We start from the raw sequence: 17,807 nt of genomic DNA, 5'->3' as shown, positions 1-17,807 counted from the left end.
AAATAATCTATTCAAGGCACTATTCTAGACTCTTGGGCAGAGCTGTGAATAAAACACACACATTTCCTGCCTTTGTGGAGCTTATATTTTAATAAGGTAGAAAAGGTAGCAAATAACTATAAACGTATAGTATGTCATGTGGTGGTACACGCCACTGAAGAAATAATGCGGAGTGGTGGGATCAGATTGGCAGAACATAGTGTGAAGAAGGGTTGCTCGCTATATAGGATGGCAAGACGGCCTCTAGGGGAGTTAAGGTTGGAGCAGACACCTGAGGGGTGTGAGGGAGTGTGTTTACCTGGGAATAGATCATTTTAGACAGTGGAAGAACAAGTTAAAGGCTGTGGCATAGAATTAAAAAGCAAGTTGGAAGAAACACGAGTAGGATGTGGCCGAAACTGAACTGGGGAAAGATGAGATCAGAGAAGTGGTTTCTTGTAGTCCATTATATGAGGACTTTGGTTTTTCATGCCGAGTAAGCTGGGAAACCGTTGGAGGATTTTTAGCCAAGAAGTGACATGATCTGGCTTAAAATTTTATAGGAAATCTCTCATCGCTGTGAGTAGGCTAAAGAAGGAGGCACAGGAGGAGGAGATAGGAGACCAGTTGGAAGATTGTTGTAATAGATGGACAATGATGGTAGCTTGAACCAGGATGGTAGATGTAAAAAAAGGCTAGACTCTGGATGTACCAATAGTTTCACAGATAAAACCAACTTTTTTTTTTTTTAACTAATGAATGAACATAGAGAATGAGATAAAGAAATGTCAAGGATGACTTCAAGTTTTTTGACTGATCAACCTGAAGAATGGAGTTTACATTCACTGAGATACTGGAAAAGCAGTTTTTATTTGTTAATAGGTGGAAAATTCCTTTGCAGTGTAGTTTTTCCACAGAAGTTTGAGTTATGCATTTAATCTTTTATAACTTTTTGTAATTCATATCCATCACTAAGAACAATGAAATTTGTTTTGTGGAGAATAAAATTTAATTAAAGTTAAAACTTAGTGATTCTTATCCAAATTAAATGCAAATGTTCATTTATCATTGCAGATTTGTGATAAGATTTTACGTATTTCAGTTTTGAAACTGTCTCTTTTCACTCAGGGATTGCCAAATATTTCAGTTTATTAGCATATGATTTTACTTGAGCATATTCATTGTTTATAAGGCATTTATAGAATTGTTAGTTTCTTCTCTTGATATTTTCCTTTTAGCATAATGTAACATTGCAAATTTGTACTCTAATAGATGTGAACACCTCCCTATTGAATCAAGTAATCCCTGGAGGTGCCAGCATGCCATTGAAAGGCTATTCAATAAATTCTTTTGTCCATGTAAAAATCTTTCACAGTTTTCTCCTTTATTTTGATAACCTGCAGTAAATCTACGTTGAGTTTATTGAATGAGAAGAAAGGTGATATTTGTTATGTGGTGGTTCATTTACTGTGTATTAAAATGTCATATGCTGTATACATGGAAAGTGACTGAATTCTGTTTCCTGGAGTTCCCATTGGTTTGTCTATGGAAATTACTGTTTGTATCATATGTTTTTAAGCATCTTTTATTTTTACATTGGTACTCTAATTTTTTTATGTGTAAACTTATTGAACGCAGGTGCTATAATTATGTTTTCTTTAAAAATGATTATACTGAATAAATAGTACATTGCAAGGTTGCAAAAAAAGTACAGTGAATGATGAAAAGGATATAAATGAGATTTGAACTGCTATTTTACTACACTTTCTCTAGAAAGTTATACTAATTTTAATGAGGAAGTAAGAGTAAAGAAAGTTGGGAACCTTTTTCTCTTTCAATAATAGTTTGTATTAAATATTATGTTGAGAATAAAGTTTATTATTAAGAGAAACCCTTATAAATGTTTCTCCAAAACAATTTCATGTATTTAATGTTTTAGTAGCTTTAGAAATAAAAGGGTGTGTTGAACTTTTATTGATTTGTGTTATATGGCCAGAATATTAGTTTTTTAATACATATCTAAAAGAAAATCAGAGATTTCTGAATTGTTAAAAATTTTATAAATAATCATTTTTAAATTGAGATAGAATTGCTATATTATGAACTAGTTTCAGGTATACAATATAATGTTTCTATATATGTGTATATTGTGAAATGTTTACCATGAGTCTAGTTAACATCCATGACCAATACATAGCTGCAGATTTTTTTTCTGGTTGAATACTCTTAAGATTTACTCTTTTAGCAACTTTCAAATACACAATACTGTAAATTTTGTGTATTACTATAGTAACCACACTGTACTTTATATCCCAGGACTTACTTATTTAAATAGCTGGAAGTTTGGACTCTTTGACTACCTGAATCCATTTTGCTTACCTACCTTTACAGCCACCAATCTGTTCTCTGTAACTTTGGTTCAGTTAAATTAATTATATATTTTTAAAGCTTCCACATATAAGTGAGATCATATGGTATTAGTCTTTCTCTTTTTCACTTATTTCACTTAGCATAATGCCCTCAAGGTCCATTTATGTTGATGTAAATGGTAAGATTTCTTTCTTTTTATGGCTGAATAATATTCCTTTGTTGTATATATACCACATTTTCTTTATCCATTCATCAATCAGTGAATACTTAGGTTGCTTCCATTTTTGGCTAATGTGAAGAATTCTGCAATGAATAAAGGGATGCAGATACTTTTTCAAATTAGGGTGTTCATTCTCTTAAGATAAATACCCAGAAATTGAATTGCAGAATTATATGGTAGTTCCAGTTCTCATTTTTTGTGGAACCTCCATAATGTTTTCTGAAGTGGTTGGATCAGTTTGTATTTATACTACAAGTGCACAAAGGTACTATTTTCTCTTTTCTCCACATTCTTGCTGATGCTTGTTTCTTTTTGATAGTAACTGTTCTAACAGGTATGAAGTCATAACCTATTGTGGTTTTGATTTGCATTTCCCTGATGGTTAGTGATGTTGAGCACCCTTCCATGTACAGGTTGGCTGTTTGTATGTCTTCTCTGGAAAAATGTCTATTCAGAACCTCTGCCCATTTTCCTAATTGGATTTCTTTTTTTTTTTTCTTTTTGCTATTCAGTGAGTTCTTTTATATTTTGAATATTAATCTCTTAACAGATATATGATTTATAAAAATTTTCTCCCATTTTATAGGTTACCTTTTCATTTGGTTGATGGTTTCCTTTACTGTACAGAAGCTTTTTAGTCTGATGTAGTCTCACTTGTTTATTTTTGTTTCTCTTGATTTTGCTTTTGTCGTCAAATGTAAAGAATCGTCTCCAGGACTGATATCAAGGAGCTTGCTGCTCTGTCTTTTCTTAGGAGTTTAATGGTTTCACATATTATGTTCAAGTTTTTAATCCTTTTGAGTTAGTTTTTGTGTGTGTTATAAGATAGTGGTTCAGTTTTGTTCTTTTGCATGTGACTGTCCAGTTTTCCTGACACCATTTGTGAAGACACTATCCTTTTTCCATTCTGTACTCTTGGCTTCTTTGTTGTATTTTATTGGCAGTATACAAGTGGATTGATTTCTGGGCTTTTTATAGTTTTCCATTCATCTTTGTGCCTATTTTTATGTCAATATCATACTGTTTTGACTACTGTAGCTTTGTAATATAGTTTGAAATTGGGAAGCATGATGCTTCCAGCTTTGTCCTTCTTTCTCAAGGTTGCTTTGACTCTTCCATGTCTTTTGTGGTTCCATACAAATTTTAAAACTGTTTTATTTTTGTGAAAAATGCCTTTGGAATGTTGGTAAGGATTGCAGTAGATGTAAAGATTGCTTTGAATAGAGTAAGCATTGTAGCAGTGTTAATTCTCCCGATCCGTGGGCATCTTTCTTTTGTTTGTGTCTTTTTTACTCTTTTTTCACCCATGTCTTAAAATTTTCAGTGTTCACGTCTTTTGCCTCCTTTGTTAAGTAAATTCCTGGGTATTCTTTTTATTCAATTTATTGAATCTCAGTTGTAAATGAAATTGTTTTAATTTCTCTGTTAGTTCACTGTTAGCTTATAGAAATGGAACTGATTTTTGTATAGTGATTTTTGCATCATGAAGCTTTGCCAACTTTATTCTAACAGTTGTGTGTGTGTGTGTGTGTGTGTGTGTGTGTAGTCTTTAGGATTTTTTTTAATATAATAATATCATGTCATCTGTAAATAGTGATTGTAAAACCATCACTTTCCCGTTTGGGTGCTTTTTGTTTCTTTTCCTTGCCTAATTGCTCTGGCTAGGGCTTTCAACTGTGTTGAATAGATGTGGCAAGATGAGCATTGTTGTCTTTTTCCTGATCTTAGGGGAAAAGTTTTTATCTTTTCATCGTTGAATATGATGGTATCTGTGGCTGTGTCAGATACAGCTTTCATTATGTTGAGATATATTTGCTCTGTACTTGGCTTTGTTGAGAGTTTTTTTTTAAATATCATAAATGGATGTTGAATTTTGTCACATGCTTTTTCTCCATCTATTGAGACGTCGTATGGTTTTTTTAATTCTTTATTTTGTTAATGTCATGTATCATGTTGATTGATTTGCAGATGTTGGACCAGGCTTGTATCCCTGGATTAAATCCCACTTGATCAAGGGTGTTTGATCCTTTTGATGTATTGTTAAATTTTCTTTGCTAATATTTTGTTGAGGCTTTTTATATCAATGTTCACCAGAGATCCTGGCCTGTAATTTTCTTTTCTTGTTGCATCCTTGTTTTGCTTTGATATCAGTGTAACTCTGGACTTCTAATATGGTTTGGAAGAGTTTCCTCCTCTTTCATATTTTGGAAGAGTTTGGCAAGAATTGGTATTGATTCTTCTTTCAACCTTTGGTAGAACTCACTGGTTAAACCACCTGGTCCTGGACTTTTGTTGATTGGGAGCCTTTCAATTACTGATTTAATCACCTTAGTGGTGATTGATCTGTAGTACATAGTCATTTTTAAGTCAAAAGAGAAGTAATAGTAAACCTTAAAAGAGGCCTCTGTCCTTTTGTGATTTATGGCTTCTGATTTATTTATTACTGTTCATAAATTTGTAGCTTAAACTTAAAAGTTTTTAAAGAAATCTCTTAAAAAAGCTATAGAATTTTTCTAAATTACTGATTGAAATACTTATTTGCAGTTATTTAACAGTGAAATCATTTAGTAAATAAATATTAGGATCTTGAAAAAATAAGATCAAAAACTTGAAAAGAGAGAATCTTTCACCAGTTTTAAGTATTTTAACTTAAATTGTCATTTAAGTTAAATTCTCAGTGTTTTTCCATTCACTTTATTTTTAGTATTGATCATTGCAGAATTCTCAAAATGGAGCCTGTTAATTCTTGAAATTTTTTGTTAGGAACAATTTCTCACTTCAGTTTCCTTTTCTACTTTAAAGTGAATGTGTTCAAGGCTCAGGGCTAAAAGCAGGTCATGTAACAAATGAAATTATTATTGATAAAATAAGGTCAATGGTCTTGGTTGAAAATGTTCATACACATGCTAACAACCAGAGTCAGGAAAATTAAAACCAGTTATAAATTCTGAACCTCCAAAATACAAAAAAACTAAAAAGGAAGGCAAAAGGTTAATGCTCAGTGTTGTGAGCATTGCCTGTGCTCAGCCATACTCTGTCCCCTTTTCTCCCTCTCTCTGCCCTTTCCCCACTTCTCCACCCCCCCCCCCCGCCCCATTTCTCTCTCTCACACACACGCATACACACACGCAGAAATTCGTACTTGTAAACTGCAGTCACACTCACTCACTCCTGAAGGGTCGACTTTCTTCCTGTCTCTCCCACTGAATGTTGGCGTTCACAGTGCCTGTGCGTTGTCTGTGTGTTAATTTCTTGCCAGGTCTTTGCTGTTCCTGCAGGTTCACTGTTGTCTTTGTACAGATGACTGCCACGTCCATGACTCTAGCCTGGTAAGAATTCATTTCCCACTAGAAGGTCTGTAGGAACCACTAACTACAGATTTTCACGAAATCCCATCTTTCCTCTCCCTGAAGTGAGTTGCTTCTTTTTAACTTTACAGGTTACGTTAATAACGCTGACTTTATTCCAGTCCCCCCAAGTTCAGAACGTTGCATTTGTGGTTTCATTTCATTTTTCTTAAAAGCAGGACCATGATCATTTTGCTCCAGTCACACTGTCCTCCTTGCTTTTCCTCAAATATGCCGAGCATGTGCCTGCTTCCGGGCTTTGCATTTGTATTTCTGCAGCTGGGAAGTGCTCTCCCTGCAGGGTCTGCACAGCTTGCCCATGCTCTACCTTCAGACCCCCTTCACGTGTCACACTTCAGGTTGCCTTGCACCTCCGGTGAAGTTCCAGCCCTGTCCTCCTCTCTGTCTTACACTGTTTGGATTTTCTCTGTGGTACTTGCAAATACTGAGTATTTATGATTATTACCTTTCTTTTTCGTTAGGGTGTAAGCCCCTTGAGTATGAGGACTTTATCACTGTTGTTTACTGTTTTAGCATCTGTGACCGGCATAGTAAATTATAAATAAATAATTTTTGAATGAATGAAATTGTCATTCTCTGGACAGATTGAGCTATTTGTTTCTCCTTGAAAAATATCCTGAATTTTCCTACTTCTTTATATCCTTTTTCAGATATTAAAATGAATTCTTGTCACTTTTCTTTTCTCTTTTTTTCCCATTTCTCTTTTCTCATTCTTTTTTTTAAACAAAAGTGAGACCATTGGTATACTTTTCTTAGACTGTAATACCCTTGGGCTTGTCCCCTTTCTATTGCCTACTTTGTCTTAATTGATGTATAATTGACTTACAATATTCTGTTGGTTTCAGGTGTTCAACACAGTGATTTGATATCTTTATACATTATAAAATGAACACCAGGATAAATCTAGTTAACACCTGTCACCGTACAGAGTCCCTAACTCTAGTCAGCCATGCTGTCTATTACCTCCTCATGACTGCCTTGGTTTTATAGCTGGAAGTTTGTACCTCTTCATCCACTTCACTTGTTTCCTGCACGCTGCCACCCTCCTCTCCTTTGGTGACTACCAGTATGTGCTGTCTATGAATCTGCCTCTGCTTCGTTGTGTTTATTTGTTTTGTTATTTTGATTCCACATATAAGAGAGTATTTGTCTTTGACTTATTTCACTTAGCACTTTGAGGACAAAGTTCCTTCATGTTGTTGAAATGGCAGGATTTCATTCTTAAATTTATGGATGAGTAATACTCCTCTGTGTATGTGTGTGATTGTGTGTGAGTGGGTATTTGTTCGTGTATTGTCTGGGTTAGGGAGCATAGAAACAGACAGGATAAAACACTGCCAATTCTTATTTTTTCAAGTTTTCAGTATCAAATTATGTTTTCCTGAAATGGATGCCCTTTAATCTGTGTGGTTTAACTGGTTCAGACTGTGGAGAAACAAATACTTTCCTTCTTACAGATGACACTTTTTAAAATTTTCCCAGATTGTATTTTTTTTTTTTTAACGAGTGAGGATTTCTTTTATGGCTTATATGTAAGTTGTGGTATACTCTCCAACCTTATAGGAAGTCAGTTTATTGCTGCAGATAGATGCATAGGGAATTTAATTGTAAATGGTGGGTGCTTTTATGAACATGGTATATTCGATAAGTGGTATGTTCCATACCCTCTGTTGTCTCTTTAATTTTCTGTTGATGAGTGGCACTATTTCTGTGACATTGATATAAATTATGTTTTGGAAGCATAAATAAGTGATGATTATAACATGGATAAACTGGGAAAATTGTGTTTTCCAAGAATGAATGTACTTAATGAGTATTTTCTTTAAAAAAAATTGATTTATTTTAATTGGAGGCTAATTACTTTACAATATTGTATTGGTTTTGCCATACATCAACATGAATCCGCCATGGGTGTACACCTCCCCCCCCAACCTCCCTCCCTGTACATCCCTCTGGGTCATCCCAGTGCACCAGCCCCGAGCATCCTATATCATGCATCGAACCTGGACCGGCGATTCGTTTCACATATGATATTATACATGTTTCAGTGCCATTCTCCCAAATCATCCCACCCTCGCCCTCTCCCACAGAGTCCAAAAGACTGTTCTATACATCTGTGTCTCTTTTGCTGTCTCACATACAGGGTTATTGTTACCATCTTTCTAAATTTCATATATATGCATTAGTATACTGTATTGGTGTTTTTCTTTCTGGCTTACTTCACTCTGTATAATAGGCTCCAGTTTCATCCACCTCTTAATGAGTATTTTCTAAAGGAGAAATTTCTTAACTTTTGATTTAGAGCGACAGAATGAAATAGTTCAAGCTAGGTACTTTCAATAGAAATATAAGAAAATTTATTTTATCAAAGAATAATATGTAGGTGAAGATGTTAGTTTATCAGACAGTTGAGGAATAGTGCTATATTTTCCTTTTAATTTTGTTTACTGATGCTTAAAAGAATTAATGATACCACTTTTTACGCCTGGGACATTTCTGGACTATGGGAAAATATTGCTAGACAAAACTTACATGGTTATAGGTATGTTTGAACTGTTGATTCAACAATTGATTGAATCAACTTGTTGAACTGTTGGTTCAAAAATATTTTCTCAAATCCGCTCTTGCTTCCTGGACCATTGGTTCTTTTGCCTAATTATTACCATTTTGTGTTTTTAGGCAGAGTCTTCCTGTCAGGCCCATTTAGATAGCCTGTAACTTTACCTCTGTGTCACGGTTCTACCTCCTGTTTAGTAGTTGTGGTTGCAGAGGTGTGTGGTCCCTAGTATGTCTGCCTGGGTGCATCATAGACTTGGCAGGCTTCCTTATTTTATCCTTGGATGTGTGTTAGGAACAATGGCCCATCTAGCACAGAAAGCCTGTTTGCAAAGGACAGGTAATATTTTAGTTTTCATTCTGCCAAATAAAGTCATCACCATTTACCAACCCAGGCCAGTACATTCTTTTTTTTGAAAACTCCTTTATATTTAAATTTTGAGTCAATTTATGAATAATTTACAGAACAAATGTTGTAAATCCATTATGTTAGAAATTTTAATGTGAATTTAAGTATAGCAGACCTCTTTATGTCAAGTGAATTTTGATGCACAGATATCATAGAAGTCAAAAGAATGTTGTCCAGGTTGTTGCAAAATTTTATATAAGTCCTTTAGTCAGTTGAATGACTGACTAGAGGACTCATATTTTTTATAATAGATGTGTATAATCATCAGTCTGAGATGTCATATTAATATATGTGGTCAATTTCACCCACGTTACTAGAATCTCACATGCCGCTTGCTGTTTATTCACATCTAACATTTAATGTTTCTAATCATTGTAAAAAATCGTTGTCAGTTTTCTCTTTTCTGTTATCGATGAAAAGTGAAAAATATGGAATTCTTACATACATTCAATCAAAACAAAATGCCAAAATCAGCAAGCTTTTAAAGTATTTTTTTTCTACTGAGGTATAATTGATTTATAATGTTAGATGAATTTTAGGTATACCACATAAAGTACCTTCTTTAAAGATGGGGCAACAATTTGGATAGCATAACATAAAAACTAGGTAATGATTTATTTCACTTCTGCGTCAATGGTGTAGGTCAGTGGTTGACAAATTCAACTTACTGGCTGCCTGTTTTTGCAAGTAAAATTTTTTCTTAGCATGAATCTATATTAAGTCATTTACAGATGGCTGCTTCTGTGTTGTAAAATTGTTGAGTTGTGGGAGAGACAGTGTGGTCCATAAACTTAAAATATTTACCCTCTGATCCTTTAAGAGAAAGTTTGCCAACTCCTTTTCTCTGTGTTTCCTTTTTTCCATTTTTTTTTAAAAAAGCTGTATTTTTTAAATTTTGTACTTTTCTAGTGTGGTAGGATTAAGAATGATGAGAGACACTGATGTAATAATACCTAGGAGTTTGAAGGAACTCTGTCTAGGTAGAGGAAAAATAATGCTGAGATCCTATATTAGATTTATGAAAAGGTTCAATGAATCCATAATGTAATTGCAAGATGGAATGAGTTCTATTTCATTACTGAAGAATATAATAACATTTTTTCCCTTTGGAAGACCTGTAGGACAGAATAAGAAGACTTTGTGGACAATTGATGATGAAACATCAACCCTTATAAATAAACTAAGGAAGTTTAACTATTGTTAACCTTATAGCAAGTTTAACCATAGTAAAGACAAAAACCTCGGACAAAATGGGGCCTGTTGTTCCTGATGGTGTTTATATATCCAGTGTTAATTCTTGTAAGTTCATACATTGTTACCTAATATTTTTCAAAAGTCATGGATTTAAACATTTAGTCTGTCTTGGCTAGTTTTTTCTTTTTTTTTTTAATAAGAAACATTTTTAAAATTTGAGATGATGTTATGTATCTCCTCCCTTTTATTGAGATATAAAATTGAAGTGTAACACTGTATTAGTTTCAAGTGCACAGTAGTATGATTTGATATTTGTCTACACTGAAAGATCACAACAGTAAGTCTGATGATTTGATATTTGTATGCTTTGTGAAAGATCACAACAGTAAGTCTGATGATTTGATATTTGTATGCTTTGTGAAAGATCACAAGAGTAAGTCTGATGATTTGATATTTGTATGCTTTGTGAAAGATCACAACAGTAAGTCTGATGATTTGATATTTGTATGCTTTGTGAAAGATCACAACAGTAAGTCTGATCCACATCTGTAACCATACATAGTTAACAAATTTTTTTTTCCTTGTGATGAATACTGTTGAGATCTACTCTCTTGGCGATTTTCAGATGCCCGAGACAGTGGTAGGAATTTCAGTTACTGTGCTGTACATGTACATTAAGTTCCCATGGCTTTTTTGTTTTATTGCCGGAAGTTTGTATCTTTTGACCTCTTCACCTTTTTCACCTACTGTCTCCCCATTCCCACCTCTGGCAACCACCAGTCTGTTCTCTGTATCTATGAGCTTGGTTTGATGTTGTATTGATTTGATTTTAGATTCCACATGTAGAGGAGACCATACAGTATTTGTCTTTTTCTGACTTGACTTGACTTAGCATAATGCCCTCAAGGTCCATCTAAGTTGTTGCAAATGGCAAGGTTTTGTTCTTTTTAAAGGTTAAGTAGTAGTCTATTGTGTGTATTTATCTTCTTTGGGAATCCCCTCTTAACTCATTTTAAATGGTCAATCCACATTATTCTCCCCTACTGCGTTATTTGACATTGGCTACAGCCGTTTTTTTTTTTTTTTTTTTCTGTGACAAGCCATAGATTGTATAGCATAAGTTTGTTTTTTTAAGATAGATATTTGGATTTGCTGTTTGCTTTCTCTGGAGTGTGAAGAATCATTTGATTTTCCAGTTTCTGTTGTTAAAATGATGCAGCTGAATGTATCACTAAAATTAAAAAATCACCAAGAAAACTGGCAGACTAAGGGTAGTTTTGCGGTATTACATAGATGGAACTTTCAAATATTAGTGTGAAAAATATATGTTGTGATCTCCTAATTATGTTCACATTATCACTTAAATTTTTATTAATCATCATAATCAGGGTTATTTTGTTCCAACAGCTTTGAGGGGAGAATTTGTGCTGAGGCACATAATACAATAACGACTTCAAAATGTGATTATAAGAGAATGAAAATTCTTAGTTTGACAGAAAATTTTTCCTTTTACAGTAAGGTTAAATATTTTTAGGTGACTGTTTTTCCTTGTTCTTAGCAATTTTAAGAGATTTTAAGAGATATAATTTTAAGAGATTATTAAATAAGTATGTATTTCTTTTGGTATGGAGTTAGCAGGACCATTAAAATGAGCTATAATCTGCTTTTTAAAATGTATTCATAATAAAGGAATGGTCATAAATCTTTTGTCTTTGTTTATTTAAGGCCAGAGGAGCAGATGTTCCAGAAATTCCTGGAGACCTTAGTCTTAAGACATGTGGCAGTACAGCCAGTATGAAGGTTAAACATGTGAAAAAGTAAGTATAATATTACAATGAGTTTTAATAAATGAAAATCAGTTCTTTAGTTCTCCTAAAACTTTTATCCAGATTTCTTACTAAATGAGCTCTTACTGTCCATACGTTGAATAATACTGTTATGACTCAACTGTTAGCAGAACAGGTCTGAAGATTACATGTCTAAAAATATACTTTAATTTTGTTCTTGGAATAACTTTCATGTTATTTTATATTATGTTGTGTTTGTTCAGTAGTAACAGTCCAAGTATATCTTTTTTGGTACATTTAATACATGCTATCAGTCATTTAGAAAAGTCAGTTTTGGTATTTTGAGTTAGGATATCGCTGTTTCTCAGCTCTGCATTTGAGAAAGCCTGATGTGGATGCCAGTGTTAGACTCTGAAGTGAAATCTGAGGGTGTCCATTTCAGTTTTAAACAGAAAAAGCATCTTTTCACCTGGTAAAGGGTTAGATAGCTATGTTTTTATTCTAAGTGGAGGAAAGACAAGGATAAAGTTTTCATTCTGCATCCAGACCCACCAATCCAGGACTGATGGGCTGTGACAACATTCACAGGTAAACGCTGGTTTTGTGTTTTGTGGTGGGAATGCTGCTTCTGCTTAGAGCAGGCTGTTCACAGTCTCCATGACATTTACCGAAAGCATAGTTTTTCTAGGGCCATTGACGTGGGTCAAGATCAGGAGAGTACTATAACGATGCTTTTTATTTTATTTTATTTTTTGGTTTTGACCTGTGCACTTCCCATTTGCCTCTGTGTTTTTGAAGAGGTTTGAGTGGATATTTATGCTCATGCACATGTGCTTATTAAACGTTTTGCTTGCTGCACGAGCTCTTAGACCTGTCTTATTTCCTCCTCAGGCTTAGTAGTTCCGACTGTTCCGGGATCTTATCTCTCATGTATTTCATCTACTGCAGGTTGCCCTTCACTAAAGGTCACTTTCCAAAGATGGCTGAATGTGCACATTTCCATTATGAGAATGTGGAGTTTGGCAGCATACAGGTATATTTGAGATATTTACTACATACTGAAGGGAGGCGTATTTATGTCTATATCCATATATCCGATAGGTGACACCTAGAAGTAGTTTTTCCTGTTGATGTCTTGTTGGTTGACGTGAAAATTTCTATTCTTTTCTCTTGACCAATATTTGACATGTGATGACTCCTATTTCAAGTAGTATTTCAAGAAACAGTATAGTCCAATCAGTATAAATTTCAGAATTTCTGTCAGATTCCTAGACTGTTCTGCAGCATGAACTGTTTTAGTGCTTACCTGACTCTGTATGGGTCATAGTGGTGATGGATAAATGAGTCAGGGTGAAGGTAAGAGTAGGATTAGGCAGAGAAGTGCTAATGGAATTTTTTTTCAATGTTTTTCTTATTGTGAAGTATATTATGTGTAGCCATGTATATAAAACACATACATTTATACGTATATATTATATACATATTTATGTACATTTAAAAGTCTAGGTTAAGAGAGAAATTTCTTGTGTCCCTCTTGTTGCATTTGTCTTCCCTACCCCAGTGGTTACTTATACCATTACTTCTGTAGTATTTATTACCTTACATCTTTTAAATAGTTTTACTGTCTATATGCATTCCTAATCAGTATGGTACTTAGCTTTACTTGTTTTTGAGCTTTATATAATTGGAATTATTCTAATTTGTTCAGCAAATATTTACCGAGCAGGTACTATGTATGAGGCACTGTTTGAGGTGCTTTGGCTGTGCTAGTGAACAACAGCAACCAAAATCAAAGACCCATTCTTAAAGAGCATAGAAGATGTCCAAGAACGTAAGAGCTACTGTAAAAAGAGTAGAGCAGGGTAAGAAGGGTCAGGGGTCACTTGGGGTGGGTGGGTAGCCCACCCATCAAACCATGGTGCGCTTCATTATTGAATGTATTCTTTCTTGCTTCTTTCATTTAACGTTGTGAAATTCATTCCTGTGGATGTATACAGATACAGTTTGTTCAGTTTGTTCATAGCTGTGTATTAATTCATAGTGTGCATATGTCACAAGTAACTTACCAATTCTTTCATTTGTCTGAAATTTGGGTCATTGTCAGTTTTTGGCTTTAAGTTTAAACAGCATCTCAGTGAACTTTGTTTTACATGAAACCTGACGTACAAATGCCAAACTACTTTTTAAAGTGGTTTACAAGCGTATACTTCCGTAAGCAGTAAACAGTAGTTGTCCCGCATTCTTCCCACATTCTTGGTTGTTTGATACTTGTTAATTTTTACCGATCTGATGGGGACGTAGTTCTCTCTCACTGCATTTTAATTAGCAGTCTCCTAATTTCTGATACAGTTGCCTATCTTTTCAAATGTTTATTGGGCATTGGAGAGTCCTAGTGTTTTAAATTCTAGATCAGCCCTTTGCTTGTTCTGTTTTATAGATTTGCTTATATTTTTTTTCTTCATTCAGGGAAATACTTTACATATTTCGGATGTTAGCCTTTTCATGTTGCATCTAGTCCTTTGTTGTTTTTGTATGTGAACTGAAAATACTTTCTCTCACACTGTGGCCTGCTTTTTAAATTTTATTCTGCTTTTAGTATGTGGATTATTTTATTCTTCATTTCATGTAACTGTATATTTGTATAAATCTTCCAGCTTGTGGTTTCCCTCTCATATTTCAGATGATCTCCCCTACTCTGAAGTTATGAAGATATTGTCCTAATTTTTTTTCTTAAAGGTTTCATAGTTTTGACTTTAACATTCAGGTTACTTGTAATTGTTATATATGTATAGTGTAAAAGGAGCAATGTTAATAATTTAGAACCTCTAGTGGGACAACCAGTCAGGGGACATAAACTGTAGCACTGGGGCTGAGCCTTGAGGCCCTTCTCCTGTGCAGAGAACTGTCCTTATAGTAGTATGGGTCGTTGGTGAAACAGTATTTCAATATTTTAACACTGTGGTACCCACCAGCCTTTTAAAAAAGAGTACAACCTTATTTTAAACTATGACCAGCTATATTAGTCAGAGTTCTGTAGTGAAACAGAACAAAACTCTGTGTGTGTGTGTGTGTGAATATGTGTGAGGATTGTGTGTGTGTCAACATGTGTAAGGATTGTGTGTGTGTGAATATGTGTAAGGATTGTGCGTGTGTGAATATGTGTAAGGATTGTGTGTGTGTGTGAATATGTGTCGGGAGAGAGAGAGAGGTTTTAAGGAGTTGGCTCATGTGGTTGTAGAGGTTTCGTGAGTCCAGACTCTCCAGAGTAGGCTGAAGACCAAGGGAAGAGCTGCTGTTGCAGGTTGAGTCCTGGGGCACTCTGCTGTCAGGAACCCTCTACTTCATGGAAGGTCAGTCTTCTTTTCTGTTAAGACCTGCAACTGACTGGAGGGTAATCTTTTCTCCTTCCCCTTCTCCCTTTCCATTATGAAGGGTAATCTCCTTTACTCAAAGTCTACTGAATTAAATGTTAATGTCATCTAAAAAATAGCAGTAACATTTGGAATAATGTTTGGCAAAAAGTTGACACATAAAATTAACTATCACAGTCTACCCCTTTTCAGCTTGGCATTCCTTAAACCATACTTACCACCAAAAAAGACAATAATGTCATATTTTTGTCTAGCATGATTAGCTACTTTTTATACAACTGAAACCACTAACCCTTTTCCTAGAGAAGGATGCTAAGTCCTTGGGTAGTGTTTGCTTTTCTTGGTAACCCATAACTAAAATACTATGATGTAAAGTTAAAAATACTTAAATACTATGATATACATCTTACATCGTATAAGGCAATAAGAGGGGGAAGAAAACGAAAGTATTTGCTTCTTGTGCATGCATGCCTGCATGCATACAAACACACTTCACACGAACATATTCATAATAAAATAAGGGGTAAGTACTCTTAACAAGTATAGTTCTTGGTTCTGTGAATGATCAGGTTGTAGGTGGTGTTACAGTTGCCTTCGTCCACTACTCATTCTATATTTTCCTCAGCAAGAACTTCAGCTGATTGTGGTTCTTTACCTGGTAAGATGACCCAAATCTTCAATCTGGGTCTGGCCATTAATAGTCCTGCCTGAATTGGGTTCTTGTTATTTTCCATTTAGTTTATGATGGGGTATGGTGATACTAAGAGACACCCTAGGGGGTCCCATACAGTCAGACTACTCTGCGTTACTTCCATCACAGTACAGTTGCCCAGTTTCCCCCATAGTGAGGATCAGTCATACCAGCCAATAGCATAATTCCCTTCTCTGCTTGTTGATTTAAAGGTGTAAGGAACCCAGAGGAGCTCAACAACACTCTTAGCTTCCAGTTCTGTGTCTTCTAGCGGAAACATTCCTCCCTTTGGAACTAAGACCTCTAGGCCAGCAGAGCATATAGTTGTGATGACAGGAAGCACCAATTTTGCTAATGAGTCACTAAGAGTAACATTTGAGTGGCGCCACTCCCATTTTCCACCCCCTTGATTCCTGGTTCTTCAGTCTGACTAAAGACACGAATGACTTTGTGTCTCATAGTAAAGAGAGCATGGGTCATCCATGGCATGATGGGTCTGTAGAGACACCCATTATAGTGCCCTTGGATACTTGGAATCAAACACTGTTAAGAGACAAGGTTTCTGGACTAACGCATATATGATATCTTTGAACATTTTTGTCAAACCAATGAATATAGTAAAATTTTCATTTCCCTAATGATTAGTAATGTTCATCATCTTTTCATATACTTATTGTCATTTGATAATTTGAAATCGTCTTTGGAGAAATGTTTAGAAATCCTTTCTGCATTTTTGAATTGAGTTGTTTACTTTTTTTGTTGTTGAGTTTTAGAAATTCTTCACATAATAGCCTATTGTGCTTTTAATTTAAAGTAAGTCATTATAGTTGGATCATGTATTTTTTTAATCATTGTGTCCATCTTTGTCTTTTGATAGTCAAGTTTAATCCATTTCATCCATAGTAATTACTGATTAGAAACAATTATTTGTCATTTTGTTATTTGTTTTCTATATATATTATAGATTTCTTGGTCCTTATTTTCTGTATTAGTCCTATCTTGCTTTTAGTTAATATTTTGGTAGGGAAATGTTTCAGTTCCTTTCTCATTTCCTTTTGTATCTATCTATAGATATTTTCTTTGTGGTTACCATGGGGATTACATTTAACATCCAAAAGCTATGACACTAATTTTACCAGCTTAACTTCAATGACATACACAAGTTCTGCTCCTTTACGGCTTGATCCTCACACCTTTCAGTTGTTGATATCATATAATTACATCTTTTTACATTGTGTGCTCTAAAACATAAACTAACAATTCTTTTGAATAAATTAGTCTCTTAAATTATGTAGAAAACAAAATGTAGGGTTATAGACTAAATTTCCAGTACTCACTTTTAGACTTATAATTTTGAAAAAGTATTAGTTTCTTAAGTCATGTAGGAAACAAAAACTGGTCATAAAGTGTTGTTACACAACCCGAGCTTTTGTGGTTGCCCATGTGATTACCTTTACTGAGGTCTTTATTTGTATGTTTTCTAATTCTTACCAAGTGTCCTTTCGTTGCAACCTGCAGGACTCCCTTGAGAATTTCTTGCAAAATATGCCTGATGTTAGTGAACTTATTCAACTTTTGTTTATTTGGGAATGTCTTATTTTATGTCTCACTTTTGCTGGGTGGTTTGCCAGTTATAGTATTCTTGGTTGACAATTTTATTCTTTCAGAAATTTGAATTTCTTGGCCCACTGCCTTCTGGCCTCCAAAGTTTCTGATAAGAAATCTAATAACCTCATTGAAGATTCCTCATATGTAACTAGTTGCTTCTCGCTTGTGATTTTTAAGATTCTGTCATTATATTTGGCTTTTGGAAGTTTGGCTATAATATGTCTTGTGTGGGTTTCTTGAAGTTCATCTTGGAG

General features: G+C 34.6%; 1 protein-coding gene across 4 annotated transcripts in view; it reads left to right on the top strand.

Annotated features, from left to right (window-relative positions):
- The window catches only part of ARHGAP32 (Rho GTPase activating protein 32), a 199,228-nt gene that overhangs the window by 81,739 nt on the left and 99,682 nt on the right, over positions 1–17,807 (top strand). For 2 of the 4 annotated variants that reach the window (XM_069565476.1, XM_069565473.1), the window contains exons 3-5: positions 11,822–11,913; positions 12,430–12,471; positions 12,832–12,916. In XM_069565476.1, coding sequence (XP_069421577.1) covers positions 11,822–11,913; positions 12,430–12,471; positions 12,832–12,916 — 219 coding nt within the window. The remainder of the gene's footprint in view (positions 1–11,821; positions 11,914–12,429; positions 12,472–12,831; positions 12,917–17,807) is intronic. The other 2 variants (XM_069565475.1, XM_069565474.1) reach the window with 1 other exon arrangement.

This window comes from Ovis canadensis, chromosome 21 (genome assembly GCF_042477335.2).
Source record: "Ovis canadensis isolate MfBH-ARS-UI-01 breed Bighorn chromosome 21, ARS-UI_OviCan_v2, whole genome shotgun sequence".
Classification (NCBI taxonomy): domain Eukaryota; kingdom Metazoa; phylum Chordata; class Mammalia; order Artiodactyla; family Bovidae; genus Ovis; species Ovis canadensis.
The sequence above is the reverse complement of the archived record's forward strand: the minus strand, read 5'-3'. Positions and strand labels throughout refer to the sequence as shown.